The sequence below is a fragment of the Pomacea canaliculata genome, linkage group LG10 (assembly GCF_003073045.1).
Source record: "Pomacea canaliculata isolate SZHN2017 linkage group LG10, ASM307304v1, whole genome shotgun sequence".
In the NCBI taxonomy this organism is placed as follows: Eukaryota; Metazoa; Mollusca; class Gastropoda; order Architaenioglossa; family Ampullariidae; genus Pomacea; species Pomacea canaliculata.
This window is the reverse complement of record NC_037599.1, coordinates 11,825,203-11,841,327: the sequence shown is the minus strand read 5'-3', so window position 1 is coordinate 11,841,327 and position 16,125 is coordinate 11,825,203. Positions and strand designations below refer to the sequence as shown.

Below are 16,125 nucleotides of genomic sequence, written 5' to 3'. Positions count from 1 at the left end.
TGCTGTATGACCAACAGTCCTAAAAACTGGTTTGTGAAACAGTTGGCAAGATGGCTTGGCAAACCTCTGTTTTCGAAAAACAGGTTTGCAAGGTCGTTTTTTGTTTCTCGTGTGCCTGAAAACCTGCAGCCGATGGTACTTTCCCCCGCTACATGGATTCTCACCTGAGGCTGGTCGTCACGCCCCACTGCGTCGACTGCAGCTCTGATCCAGGGCCACCTAGTACAGACGGCACCACTTGTCAATGCACAAGTTTTCAGCACTCGGGTGAGCATCGCACGTGGTAAGAGCAGAGGTTAGTGAACACCACAGTAACCATCGAAAAAAAAAAAAAAACTGGTGTTGGCCTTGCGTTTGGTCTTTTAAGCTGTTAGAGGACAGTTGCTCATCTGACTAGTAGAGTGCTCGGCACGCCATGCACGTGCTGACTGGCAGGGAGACAGCTTTCCGATGGTGAAAGAGCTAGTGGAACACTTGTCCTCCTATGGTCATGTCATCTGGTACAGTCACAGAAATAAGAATGAACGTCAGTCGTATACTTCGGTTGTAGAAACTCGAGCAAGGGGTAATAATGACAACCATAAAAAAAATATGTAATTCAACGTCAATTTAATACATGCAATGCTTGCAGACTCCATTGGTCAATAAAGGGTAGGATTGTCATACAGTTATCTCCCCTGGCAGTAAGTGAATCGCGGCCGCTCATATATGATGTTTTCTCTAACCCCTACTGTAGTACTGGCCACCGGTGCTGAATGGGGTAGCTAGACGTTTGTCGCGTCAGCAGGGGGAAATGGGTGCCAGCTTGCCCAGTTCACAATGTATTTTCCCTATCCTAATCTCTAATACAATTTCTTAGGGGCTGGGAGATGAAGACATTTTCCTATCAGAATTGAAGGTTTTTTACAATGCATTCAAGGATGTCTATAGCTATACAATTCATACCATTCATACAACTTGAATATGAACGCCATCTGGCATATAAGCGACCTGACATTAAGTTCACATATAGAGAGACAGCCAGAAGAATTTTGTCTGAGTTGTATTTTATGTGTTTGTAATAAAACCTGGCTTTGAATGAGTTGCACCATCGTCTGTCACGCCCGCTTGATTTTAGCTGAGGTCTGGACTATTTGCTTGCACAGTGCAACAAGTTGTACCCGGATATTAAAAGTAGTTTTTGCAGGCAACTGTGTGCGCCTGAGTGCACTTCCACAAAACCGGTGGCCCAGATTTTAGTTCCTTTCTACTGAGTGAACCACTGACCTGTATTTCACTAATTATTCAGCTCACGTGCGGTCAAGGCCAAAACGAACACCGGGTCAGACGACCTCTCCAGGACCGTTGTAATTGTAATCGTAAATTTTTATTCCCAGTATGTAATAATATGCTTAGAATTTGATTGACCATTGTCGGACTCCGTTCACAGCCACAGGCTCGGGTACAGCATCACTCCCCTACCCCCCCGTGATCCCCCCCCCTCTCTCTATCGTCAGGCCTGTGTGCGGTACACACCCGTCGGTGGGTAAGATGGAAAAGAGGATCAGTTTGTCAGCCACTCAACTATCTTTACCGAGACATACGAACATAAATAGATAGATGAAAAAAAAAAATCACTGTTGTGATATTTACTGTTGCAACGCCAAATTTTTAAAAGGTACGAGAAAAGTTAGTATTATCTGCTTTCCCCATAATAAATAAATGCCTAAAATCTCGGAAGAGGAAATCGTGGTTGTAAGCGATACGAAGAGAGAACTTCGTGCTGACAGCTTTATCATGCTCAAAATACTCCTTTCGTACCAGAATGTAAGATAAATTACCCGTGTTTAGTCATCTGGATCCTAATATTACATCGGGATATGAAAGTCGGTGAAGCTATACAAGCGTCATCTCGATGAACAGAACAACTGCTTACAGTGTAAACTTGAACACCTGTCCCAGGCTTGGAGCAAAGACACGTGCTGCACCATCGACACTGATTCCGAAATGACAGGAAAGAGTGTGAAAATTAGCAATGTTGCAAGATATGTGTTAATAAATATCCACAAAGCTGTCGCAGAACAATTTTTTTTAATTACAGGAACGAACCCTTGTACAAAGGGATGTTTTGGCAACTGCCTTTAAGTTGCATATATCATGATATGATCACCAAATCATCAAAAAAGCAACAAGAAATAATACTTTAATTATATATTTTATGACCACCACCCTCCACCGCCCCCCGCCCCCCCCCCCAACACACACAGAGGGAAAATACTTGGTGGTGGTGGTGGTGGTGGTGGTTGTGGTGGTGGTGGATGAAATTGGCATTTTAAGCTCTTTTGCGGTTTGCACACGGTACTAAGTGAACTGCTGAATGCTGATTGGATGTTGCCACAGGACACCGATGTAGACAAAAGAGCCTCATTCTGCTTCCCGCTCGCTTGCACAATATGTAAGAGGGTTGTGCATTAGTTGCACCTGCTATATATTAGCTTGGCTTCTATTTGGGTGAAGGCACATGAGATGCGCATGCGTGTCGGCATCAGTCTTCGTACTTTCATTATTTTTGTACTTTGGGTCTTCTGCTTACAGACCGGAACCTGCGAGTCACTTCCTTTTGTTTTGGCTTGGGCGAGTCGTCGTGTTGACAGGTGAGTATACCGAGGTGTGCTTTCAGTTGTCTCAGCTTTTTCGTTGTTGTTGTTGACGATGTTGATCCTCATGATTTCGGTCTTCTTTCTGTTGACCTTTAAGCCAGTCTTCTCTGCTTCCTCGGCTAGCTTGCTCAGTTTGGTTTGTGCATGTTGTTGCCGATGAGATAGAAGACTAATGTCATCTGCAAAGTCCCGGTCCTCTAACTGTTTGGTGAAGGTTCACTGGATACCGGTGTTGTTGTCTTGAGTTGTGTTGCGCATAATCCAGACCATCAGGAAGATTGTTGGTGATAATATTCAGCCCTATCTTACGCTGTTCTTCACTACAAAAAGTTTAGTGAGTTTGCCATTGTGAATAACTTGGCAGGACGAATCTTCGTACAACTCTTGAATGATGTTTATGAACTTAGGTGGAATGCCGTAGTGGATCATCAACCTCCAGATGACGTCCCTGTCTATACTGTCAAATGCCTTCTCGAAGTCCACAAAAGTTATATAGAGGGAGGACTGCCATTCAATAGAGTGCTCAGTGATGATACGGATGGTGGCAATGTGGTCAGGGCATGATCTATCCTGGCGAAACCCTGCTTTTTCTGGTCTCAGTTTTTTTGTCTTGTGACTTCTTCAGTCTTTCTTTAGAATTAACCTTGATAGAACTTTACTGGGGATGGACAGCAGCATGATCCCTCGCCAATTGTTGCACTGAGAGAGGTCTCCTTTCTTCGGTAACTTGATTAGGTGGCCTAGTCTTTTGGTACTAGCTCTTGTTCCCAGATCTTGTGTAGAAGGGGCTGTAAAATTGTTGCTGTTGTTTCCGTGTCTGCCTTTAATGCTTCTGGGGGTATCTCATCCGGGACTGCTGCTTTGCCACTTTTCATGCTTTTGATAGCTTTGATGATTTCTGTCTTAGTCGGAGGGCTGGTGTTGACATGAAGTTGTTCACTTATATTTTGTGGGTTTGACGTTCCTCATCCCTGTACTACATGGACGGGCTTTCCGCTCTTAATAATAACAACAACAACAACAACAACAACAACAACAACAACAATGCACAATTTGTAAATGCCTACTCACACTCCTAAGGAGCATGCTCTTAGCGACTAAGAACAAGAACGAAACATTGACAGCATACGAGGGACAAGATAAATACTCAATGGCGCCAGCACCGGGAGGGAGTCACCACCTACCCTCATCCCCTTTTAACGACAACTTAGTTGCAGGTCGGTGCACAGCGGGTATATTGTCTAGTGGATTATCCCTGGGTAACTGACAAGAAGAAAACTTGGGCGTGAAAATAAACACGCTGACAGGGCCGTTTGTACTATAAGGCACTCCCCTAGGGCGCAGTCACAGAAGGGGGTGGAAAAAAATGGCCTGCTGTTTTTCTAAAAAGATGAATGATCTCAATATCATTTTCTTAGAATGACATTAGGATGACACTTTTCCTCTGCTTGTAAGTTGACTTCACCCCAGTTGCTCAGTGAATGTATTACAGGAAAAAAAATTATCATTCTAGGGCGCAGTTGCTAACCAGCAGGGAAGTAGAGGGAGGAGAAGGGTGGGAGACGGGGACAGCAGTACTGCTGTGGAGGGGCGGCGATGGTGGATGGGGAAGGGGCTGCTCGGGGTGCTGATTTTCTTTTTTTTTTTTTGTAAACGTCTCAGTAAAGGGAAATCATTTTTACCCACTGCAGTTGTGTGTGTGCATGGGTGCATTATGTAGGTGTATCAAGAATGGTCTAGATGTATGATTATATGTTGTTGTTTTTTTTGTGTGATACATCATTTGCCTTATCCTCATCTTATAACTTTTCTTTTGTAACTAAAGATACTTCCACAGTTATCAATGTCCAATTGGTCATTGATCCTTTGATTTGTTTCATATTATCCGCCAGGAACACTGAGACACAAAACCTAAAAAAGGAACAATGATGGTAACACCTGTGATATTTCTGCTGATGTCAGTGACACAGTGTGTTTGGGGATATAACCATGGTGCTCCAGACAGTGCTTGTAGCAGTCTCACACCAAACCATGATTCAGCTCAGACACAGACAACACCGTCACCTTTTCGTGTTTCTGTCAACCCAACTACCTACACACCTGGCGGTAGCAGCTTAACAGGTGGATAGATACAGAGTAAAAGCTATAGCACATGTAAACACAGAAGTAAGGGGAATAAGATATGGTGACAAGGATGACGTTAGATCCTTTAGTGAATTGGATTTTCTAGCAACTAATCCAGGGTATGAGAGAGATAAAATAAAATTAGTGATAATTCAACATGAGCTGACATTTTAAATACATTTGGTATACTTTACATTCATTACAAAGAGCAAAATTTGGATCCAACGAAGTGATAAATGTTTCTCATTGTTTCATGTCAGCTTAAAGCTCTGAGAATACCACGTTCCCCTAACAATAATAAACACTGGTGTGAAATTAAACTTTCTCATAAAAGTGCACTCTGCACTTCTGTTTTTCACATTAAGAAACTTAAATCACTGCAATGTGTATAATTTAATCTCTACGTTATTATGTATAAACCCAAGCCAGAAGCTAAAAGGTGGAAGATTATTGTATCAAAACAAACATGTCATGCTTTAGCACTTTGCCACTATTTATGTCTGTATTCAGTTGTCCCACACACACGCACCCACCAACACACTTCAATTCTGCTCAAATTGTTTTCCTAATTAATTGAATTTCTTTAATCAATTAAATGTTATAATCTGTTAAATGTAAAAACTACAGATTTTTTTCTTTTCTTAAACGATATACTGCTGAATATTAGAGGAAAACTCATAAATAACCAAAGTTTTATTGCGTAGTATTTAAAGTGTTGTAACCACTGATGCCCGCCGTTTTTTTAATGAAAAACACAATTTCCAAGGCTATGCAGAGACCACCATCAAATGTTCTTTACTGGTAGCGATACGTTGCTATGAAAAATATTCACCTACATATATTTTTTCAGTGACACTGGACTCTCCCTGTGGAACACCATTCAAAGGATATTTGCTGAAAGTAGACTATGCAGAACTCAATCGTACCACTGGCTCATTGGGCAGTTTCAATGCTCCAATAGGTTCAAAGTCTATTTGTGCAGTAGGTCTCTTCATTATTTGCCCTCTCTGACACTGTAAACCCCTAAGATTTAAACCTCAAATTAGTTCTTATTTCTGTTAATGTGTACTACATTAAATGGCAGGGTGGGGAGTGGGTGGTGCATGAGCACAACTTATGATACCGGACAATGATAATATTAAAGTTCGTGTGTAATATAGGTCTATATATATATTGTTATAGGTATGTCCCAAAATATCGTCACTGAGGTTTTACGATGACATCAATCTTTTGGGGGACTACGGGGACTAAGGTTCCGATCTCTTCTCGGGACACTGTATGTGACACCTGTTCGTAGGGCTGGGCGTCGGGGGTTTTCTCCGGGTATTCCTGTTTCCTCCCCCATTTCTATCCTCCCATAGAAGATAGAAGAGCGACACACGAAGCTGACAAGAGACAGCAGCCTCAGCAACTTACCGCCTCTAAGGACGAACTCACTGAAGGGATGCAGACACGGCATTTGTTGAAGTCCGTTCATTAAAGGATCGTTCACTTGCTGGATACTTCCTGTCTCTGGTTGAGTGTGTGGGAGAAAGTTTTCTGACACACCATACCCCCCCCCCTCCACTCGGCTGCATTAATAATATTGTTTTTCTATCAAATTTCATGATAAGTCACTGTTGTTATCTCTGTTCTGTGAATTAATCTGAAATAAGAGATGAAAAGCCCAATTTATCCTAGCATAGAATTTATACTTTGTTCTATGAATGTCTTGTACTTTTATGAATGTGTGTACCGGGACTTCTTTTTTTTATAATGGGAGTCAACTATTTTAAGCCTTATATTCCACTTATAACTATGTCTTATAACTCTTGTACAAATTGTGGTGGAAATTTTCAAAAATGAAAAGAAGAAGGCAGCTACAATAAGGTCATTTTCCTTTATTTTGTAAATAAACTTTTGTCAGGGTAATGGTACGACTCACCAAGACAACGCCAGCAAGCAGAGGCTTCAGTTCTTATGGACTCCACCACAGCCAAGTGCTGGGACCATAATGTTTCGGTAAGTGTGTGTGTGTGTATGTTTTCTTTCATTAATGTCATGTTTATAAGCATTTACACTCTTCCTTAAGTATTCTTAAGGTATTATTTATCCAGCAGTTTTCCATTCTACATATAGCGTAACTGCTAGACTTTTTAATTATTGAAAAATGCTGTGTGTGTAATAAACTATGTTAATACGTACACTGTAGTGTGTGGAGCCGATTATGTTCATCATTAGTAATTTGTTTATAAATACAAAACATGCTGAAGTAGTATCACAAGTGCATGAACTAACAATTTTTTTTTGTTTTGGTAAAATTATTTGTTTAAACCAAGATACAAGCGTAAATAATTTGTTTTTAGGGCAACGTTTGTCCAGTCGAAGTCAATATTCTGGGTTGATGTACATTCCGATCCAGTTTATGAAGCCGGCAAGACAACTCCTCCACCTGCTAGTCTTGTCTCCCCAGTACGCACAACAATTTCACCCCAAGGAAATGGCTGCCCTGCAGAGGTACTCATGCCAGAGCTATAGGTTACTTCATAAAAAAAAACTGATGCATGAAAAAAAATTAAACCACCAAAGAGAACGTTTGAAAACTAGGAAAGATGGAAACTAGCATACAACAAAAGTATTGGTTAAGTTACAAGCCCCAAAAGTAAAGGAGAACACTCCAGTCACCACGGAGCTTACTAATCTCACTTTAAAGTGACAAATGCTCTAACTGCAAGATTGACAATAGTAGTAACTTAGTGGCTACTTAAACAACAGTGTTTTTTTTTTTAAATGTAGTCAAGCTGAAATTCAACTGAGATTTATTTCACTAAGATAGCACTGTAGTAAGGAAGCACCGTTTGATATCAGAAATGTGAAAATAGTTACTTTCTCTCAGGATTTAAATATATCCAGTAACTGGATGTCTCAAACTTTGTTACTTAGTACATAGCCCACACCCAATATATCATTAAATTGTAGTTATTGTCTCCAGATTCTGAAGAGTGGTACAATAATTGTGATTTGTTTTGGTTTTACAAATATTTTGCTTTGAAATTTTTTGTTATTTTGACTATAGATATCTGTTTTATGTTTATTTAAATTATTTCCACGTTATATTCCACAGTGTTTTCACTAGTATCTTTAATATTTCTATTCCTACTGTCACCAAACTCCGATACTATCCACAAACTGATTCTTTTCATACCAGGAAGAATCTTCCTCAGTGCCGATATATTTAGTACAATGTAAACAAAACCTAGTATAATATGAATGCTGAATATGTTAGGAAAATCTTACACAGCATGAGCAGGTTTTACTTATGAGATATTTGAAAAAAAACCCGAAATATTGGACATTATATATTTGCGTGCGTGCGTATACGTGCGTGTGCGTATGTGTGAATGGCTTAAATCCTCAGACTTCTTTTCCAAAAGATCCAGACTGTGGCAAGACCAAAGGTTGTTTCTCAGATTGTGTTGGAGACTCGTGCGGTTTTCTAGTGACATGGGTTCCTTCAACAAACTCTGTGACCATCACCCTGCAAGCTTCTGTAGCCTCAAGTAATCGCTATATTGCTCTTGGTCTCTCCAATGATTTGAACATGGTAATTACTGCAAGGAATGTGAATTAGCATGTGGGTTTACATAAAGACATGCATATAAAACCCACCCATATGCACATTTGGAGATACCTGCAGGCACACCAACACATACTTATGCACATCTGTACCACAGTCAGCCATTCACATCTATGCATGCACACATACACACACATAGAGGGAAAATGCCGTTAAAGCAGAAGCAAGCAAATGAGATAAATGGGGAAAACCATATTACATGTCCATAGTTTCTCCTTAATGATGATTCCAAATCGTTTCATTTTTTACTAATAGGGTGACGACAGTGTCAGTGAGTGTATTTATGATGGGTCTACAGCCACTGTGTACAACTCTTATAACTCAGGCAAGAGAAACAGCAATCTTGGTCAGGAAGTAAGTTCCCATTTTCACACAAACATTTGTTTAAAACATAGCAGATCAAAATTCTGACTGAATGGAATTTCTTGAGGTAAGAAAGTTTTTTGCTGTTCGCAGATCAAAATCTTTTTTATATTTGAAATCAGTGAATTGTACAAAACCTCAAATGTTTGTCAAAATCGCTGACATCACTACACCCAGAAAGTAATAAGATAGTGAAGGCTTATGATCTGATTCAGTCTCCAAAAAAGATTATGAGAGTGGCTTTAAATTTGTGCAATCGTCTGTAACATGCTTTATTATAATCAAGGCAATGTAACACTTTTTCAGGGTTTGGACCTCAGTAGCTGGTCATATACAAGCCAGATTTTGACCTGTGAATTTGTTCGAGTGAAAGAAGAAGGACTGAGTGGCAAGCGCTTCCCACTTTCTGGCAAATCATACATACTTTTCTTGGCCACTGGTCCATCAAGAAATGGTAAGCTTATGAAGTAATTATTTATGCAGTAATACACGGCAGTATGTGTAGCTTTTCCAAATAGTACTTAATTTCGTCTCGTCACAGATATTTTTGTTTGTCTTTATTTTAATGTGCGACACCCTTTTTTGAACGAGTAGCCTTGAAAATGGTTGAAATTTCTGGCATTGCTTCATTATGCCTTAAATGCTGAAATGTCAATGTAAAAGGATGGTTTAAACATAGAATGGCTACTATTATGCTGAATGCAAAATGCAGCTCCACTATCTCAAAATGTGATAAATGTCATGAATGAAGATGAGTGTTCATGGTTGTCATATTACTTTGAGCAATATCCTTGCAATTCTTGCCGAAAGGGAGATTATATATTAATCCTCATTCCTCATGCAATGGGCATGTTCCTTAGTTTTATAAATGCCCTGTCAAGTTCATAGCAAGTTTAAGTTCACTTTGTAAAATTTAGTAGTTCACCAAATCTTTTTCTGTTTTATTCTGGCCATCGTGCATGTCTTTCAGGGGATATTCTGGAGCATGATTCAATTCCAGCACCAACAGAAGCTGCAGTCAGCCTTGAAGACACCACAGTAGATATTTTCAAAGCGGCGATCACATCACGGATGGTAAAAGCACATGGTAACAAATGACTTGTTTTTACCAAGCTAAAATTACTTGTGCAAGCGTTCATGTGTATGCGTATGTGGGTGCACATCTGTGCATTCGTGCATCTATGAACTTGCTATAAGCCTGCCATTTATGAAAAAACCTGTTTTGTTCAAAAATATTAGAAAAATTGTACAAATTAAGCAGCTATCATTTAAAAATAAAGTTATATCAAAATATGCAGTTTTGTAATAAATTCAATGTGCTGCAATATATTTTGTAAAAATATCCAGTTGAATGTAAGTATCTATAATCACATTATTGTTTAAATAAATACTTTGTAGAGTATTAAAGAACCAGGTTTTGTTTGTGGCAACAGGCAGCTTAATGATGGTGGCTTGGATATTTGCGGCCAGTGTGGGCATAGTGATGGCACGCTACTTCAAGCCTATGTGGCCAGACAATAAGCTGTTTGGACAGAAAGTCTGGTTCCAGGTAAGAAAAAAATCCTGAGTACAAAATGGAAAATTTCTGATGTCGAAAGAAGGATTTGCTTGGCTTCTCAGACAAAGAGGGGCATATTTCAGGAATGGTTTTATGCTGTGGACACAAGTAGGTATATTCCTTGTTTTCGCTTTATTGAGAAACATTGATTGACAAAATGTTGATTTCATTTGACAAATTTGAAAAAGATATATATATATAAATTATTTACATCATCATAGACTTTAATAAAGTTGTTACATGTTTCACAGGTTCATCGTGGCTCCATGGTTCTAGTTCAGCTCTGCACTGTTATAGCTTTCATTATTATTTTTGTGGAGGCGGGAGAGTACAGTGAGGTTAGCTTAGTATAATTTTCTGAACAATTCATTAAGAACTTTGATGTTATCGATACATTAACTATAATAAAATGTTTATTAGATTTTTATTAAGATTGTGGAGACCTTACAATAGAGATTTGCTGTTGCAATTATCACTGTTTATTAGAAACAATCTATAACATTATATAATTTATTGGAAGACTTGTTGCAATAAACAGAAAAAAATTAATTTTCCAACTTGTCAAGTATTATGTGGAAAAGCATTTTAATACTGAGACTTATTCTATCAGAGTACTCCTAAAAATAAGTGTGAACATGTTTATATTAGAATTTAGCGATATTTGTTCAGTCCTAAATTCCAGATTTCAGGTGAAGATTACAAAAAGGCCCATCCAGTTCTTGGTATCATTGTGACAGCTCTCTGTATAATTAATGTAAGTCTGATTTTTACTTTTTTTCTTGCTTCATCTTGTATTTTCTGTAGTTAGTACACTGAAGCATGTCAAGCACATTTATTGAAAGAAAAATGCAGGTTTAAAGCGTGGTTCAAGAATTGACCAGTGAGCAGGGAGAACAAAATCAACTAACCCACCCACGTACACTCACGTCCCGCCCTTTATAGCCAGTGAGTTCACCTCTCCAGTTTTTTTGCCCAACTGGCCCAAAACCCATACTACGAAAGAAGTAGAATTGAAGGCTGACACAGCGGGACCAGCAGCATCCAAGATAGAAAGGAAGGTTCTAGTTGTTGCGCCGACACGGCTGAGTTGGTTGTAGCAGTGCAGCAAAACCGCCGTCACTTACCGTTGAGGAACGAGGCGTTTCTGGCTGTCAAGCCTTACTTTTATTCTGCTCTTAAGTTAAACAGTGCTTAACAGGGTGAGGCGTCTCCTCCCTGAGCACTTGCATGGTGAATTTGCAGAGCATGAAAGGCAGTTGGTACAGCGAACTTGCGAGTTATATGGGGACTTCGCCGCACCGCAGGACTTATCCATGGAAAATGGGTAAGGTGAACTCACTGACTAAAACTGATATGTATGTGTGCTAAGTTGGTTGATTTTGTGTTCTGACTGGTCATGCCTCACCAGTCTGGAGTTGAGGAAGCTGTAGTCAGGATAACTCTACAAAGTCGTATCATCTGGTACAGTACAAAGAAGAAACACAAAACATGCACATATAAAACATCTACATATAAAACATTCATAAAACACATACATCATACATGCTCACAACCAACAATTGATCTACAGCTGAACTACCACATTTATAATAATGAAAATACATACATTTATGAATATGAATATTTATAAAACTGTAGCTGGTCATTTTTCTGTTGAATGTGGTGACTGCAGCCCGTCATGGCACTGTTCAGGTGTCATCCTGGTACTAAGAACAGGCCCATTTTCAACTGGGCTCACTGGATTGTTGGATTTACAGCATACACTCTTGCAGGTAAGAAACACATCATGTTCACCGAGTAAGATTAAGATAAAAAAAAACTTTCTTCAATTTGCATTTTGAAGTCAAATTTTCAGTTGTCAATTGCTCTAATCTCATCTTGGCAGGTCAACTCCCACAAACAAATATCCCTGATGCAAATGTATTTTCAAGTGTTTTATCATTAGCTGTTTAACACATAATTTATTCTTTTATGTCTGTGGTTATTTATATTTTATGCCTTTATTTTCTATCTGCATTGTCATTTGTGTATCTAGTCTTATGATCATTTAAGATTGGTGTCATTTTTACAAGACATTTAACATTAGACTCTGGATGTTTTCAGTGATAACCATCTTTTTTGGTGTGAAACTTGAAAAAGCTGGAGCACCGGAATATATTGTTTATGTGCTGGTTGCCTTCGTCTGCTGGCAAACTTTTGTCTTCTTGCTAGGAAGGATGTTACGTAAGGAATTCTTCCTTCTGTCAATAACACATTGTGCTCAGTCACTGATTACAGAGAATAATTCTTATGCAGTATCCTCACTTCCTCAACACATACATTAACCTACACATGCATTCACAAATGATTCAAGCAGAAAGTGTGTAGAGATAAATTTGATAAATAGAGATAAATGTGATAAATTTGAGCTTTCTTCAGCCTTGCACTTGGAACATATGGTAGAGGCTGGTTTGGATGCCAGCTGAAGGCTGATCTGTTGGCAGCGCTGGTCAGTAACACTGATTGGTTCTCAAGTGTGGGTTGTCCAGTGGGGACAAAGGGGGCTGCATGAAGAAAATCAAGGGGATCGCACCTAATGTCCCGTTAGGCAGATTCTAGCAGCTCAATCAGCGCTGTCTTCCAATATGGTCGGGTATCTGTGACACATTATTCCTCCTGGGGAGCATAACAGGGGAGAAAGACAAGCAGTGAGAGAGAAGTCGAAAAGAGAAGCTTAAAGAGAGAAAAAGTGTAGTTGCAGCACCACCAGCAAATAGCCTTCTTATGGTGTTTAGATAAGCCAAGATACTATACATTCCCATGATTAGAGACACAAATATGACATAGGCTTCTGTCTTCAGATTTAAAAAATCCCAGGCTGTGATCCATGTACAGAATCCAAATTTATTAGTTCTCTATTCAATTTGTAAACCAATCTTGGTTCATTTAGAGATGGTGAAAGTGTGGACTGGTTACATTGGATTTTTTGTTGTCTTTTTTGCATTTCAAATTTGATTTCTCTTTGTAGTGGTAATTACATTGATTGTAATGTTTCAGAAGACAACATTTCGTATGAAATGGCCAGGATTCCCTTAATTGCTAAGCCTTTAGGAGATAAGCAGGAGGTAATCAAATCTACTGACCAAAAGATTTGTGTTTAGTTTTCATTAAAAAAATAGTGCAGCATATAAAAGACTGAAAAACTATGTGCTATGACGACTAGAGAGAGATTTGTGGGTGTATAACTAGTGTGTGTGTGTGTGGATATCTGTATATATACACACAATACAAACATTCATAAAGTTCCCAGAGTGCATGTGTGTTTGTAGGCAAAGCTCTGCTTGTACAAGCATGTGTGTGTGCAAGAGAGAGAGAGGGAGAATTCCTGTTGTAAATGATTGTGTCTATCAAGAAATTTGATCCCATTTAACTCGCATGTTGCAGGGTGTTCTTGCCAAGAATGTGCTTCTGGCGATTCACATCGCAGCATTGACTGGTTTTATCATCACTCTTCTTGTCATCCTCAATAACGGCAGTGAAAAAATCAAAGAATAGATCGTGTTTCCTTCAGATGATGACATACAACATGTAATATATGGGGAAGCAGTTAACGGTGCACCAACCAGTTTAGTAAGAATACCTATTCTGAAATCTGTAATAAGGTGTTTTTAAAGTATCTCATTTGTACACTGTCGACATTTAGCCAGTTGCTTTGGAGACTGTTAGATGACCCTTGATAGACAAGTTACAGATATTCTGATTATGCACTTTGTAAGGCATTAACCAATTAGCTTTTTGTTGCTATTTTGTACTGGTCATTTTTCACATTGTTTTTCTTATTTGTTCTGTGTTCACTTGTCACATTTTAATTTCTGACCAAAAAAATTACCACTTTTTGGTACTCATGTAAATGTGTTATGGTGTGTGTTCATAAGGATTCATTTTTGTATCATCAAGTAGATATGATGTTTTCAGTTTTTTCCCTTCTGGGATCATTTGAGAATACTAATAAATGTAATGTGGGTTCTGTTTATGAAATATTTGCTCTAGGTGATGTGAACAACCAAGAATATTCTGAAAATATGTTGTAATGTACAAAAGCATTTCTGAAACTTAATAAATAAATAAATTAACTTATAAAGCAGCTCATGGAATCCTTTTATGTAATACATAATGTTGTTATTTACTTGGAAGCAGAACTGGCTACTTTTATTCAGAAGACACAGTTTATATATATAGACTAATTTAATTAGTATGCCTTTTACAGTTTTTCAAATTACATTACTCATTTTGAAAAATTTATCCCATATTATTTTTACATTGTGCTAGTACAGCACCATTTTTTTAGTTTATTGACTCTGTAGTTTACACAAAATGAGTTCAAACATGATAATAAAAGAATTAACATTTTTCTATAATTAACCTTAAGCAAATAACATTTCAGATTTTCTCACATACCCTTAAACGTTATTAAATTTAAATTTTGTTTTATTTGATAGTGTAGTCGAGGGATCGCTTGTTTGGCCGTGTGTACCGCTAACAGTACTTAATTGTTCCCTCCACCCTCAACCCCTCCTTTCCCTAGACCTGGCCAGCCGCGCGAGCAAGAGGAGTGACCCTGATTGACGTGCACCCAATTAAGTTTTTGCTTTTAAATAGCGCTTTGAGCAAGTCTTATCTCGGGATACCCTCTGTATGTGACACCTGTCCACAGGACTGGGCAGGGGTTTTCTCCGCCCTCCCTCTCCCCCATAGTGCGAAATCACCTCCAGGTGGAAGCACTTTCCTGCTAAACAAACCAAGTGCCTGCACCCTGTTCGCCGCGGCGCGAGGGGGTCATTCCCTCCCTTTGATTATTTCGAGTAGAGGAGAAGTACCTTTGCACCGTGTATATATATAGGTGTTCTGGTCCGTTGTCAAGTGGCTCACATATTTCGAAATATTCTCTCCCGTTGTGTCCCAAATTTGAGTGCGAAAGAAGCATCACTGCACCGTGTAGGTGTTCTGGTCCGCTGTCCACTCACAACTCACAAGTGGCTCACGTACCTTAAAGTTCCTCTTCTTTTCGCTTTTATTTTTTATTTATTTATTTATTTTTTTTTTTGGTAGTGCGGGGGAAGCACCATACACGTACTGCATCGTGTCCTCTAGCTGTCAAGTGGCTCAGGTACATCGAAATCCCTTTTCCCTTTCATTTGTTATCAGTAACGTAAGTAGAGGTAGGCGCTAGAAGAAGTAGGTGATAGATATTAGCGATGTAGGATTTAGATATGTCTATAGAGTAGTACAGATTGGTTTGTATGTAAAAAAAATATAAATAAATCCATTTTAAATTTACGTACGTCTTTGTATGTTTGACTCAGCACATGTTGTACGTCTGTCCTCGTCGTATGAACGAAATACAGCTATTTATATTTCTTGTGAGAATGAAACTTGTGTCGTCTCGCGAACAGAAGAATAACAGACGAAAGTAGTTGAGAAACAGAATATATATCACGGGTGATAGAGAAGCTAACCGATCCGAAGCTGAACAATGTACCAAAGAGAAAACACACTTTTTTGGTGGAAAAAGCAGTGTCTGTTGTGGACTCCAGGGTCGGCTAACGGGCTAAGTGCAGGTGTGTAGATGTATTAAGCTTAAGTTCATATTTAAGTTCACTCATGCACATCATCCCTGGGTGGGCCCCAAAAAAGATACCGAGTAAGCAAGAATATGAAAGTCGATTACTGTCAGCATGGAGTTCGTCCCCAACAAAGCATAAATATCTATCTACGCCACTGGATGGAAGTGGGTGGGGAAGAACAATGCGAGGTATATACTAGATAGCACACCCGACGAGTAAGAG

At 39.0% G+C, this 16,125-nt stretch overlaps 1 protein-coding gene across 1 annotated transcript; it reads left to right on the top strand.

Moving 5' to 3' along the window:
* The first annotated feature begins 2,468 nt into the window (after window positions 1-2,468).
* Window positions 2,469-15,556, top strand: LOC112573458 (putative ferric-chelate reductase 1). Its single transcript, XM_025253846.1, has 16 exons — window positions 2,469-2,633; window positions 4,532-4,760; window positions 5,614-5,744; window positions 6,670-6,764; window positions 7,109-7,259; window positions 8,161-8,346; window positions 8,635-8,733; window positions 9,049-9,196; window positions 9,713-9,829; window positions 10,176-10,291; window positions 10,552-10,638; window positions 10,983-11,054; window positions 11,973-12,072; window positions 12,404-12,523; window positions 13,337-13,404; window positions 13,724-15,556. The coding sequence occupies exons 2-16, from the start codon at window positions 4,565-4,567 to the stop codon at window positions 13,832-13,834; spliced, it is 1,797 nt and encodes a 598-aa protein (XP_025109631.1). The 5' UTR covers window positions 2,469-2,633; window positions 4,532-4,564; the 3' UTR covers window positions 13,835-15,556.
* Window positions 15,557-16,125: the final 569 nt, after the last annotated feature.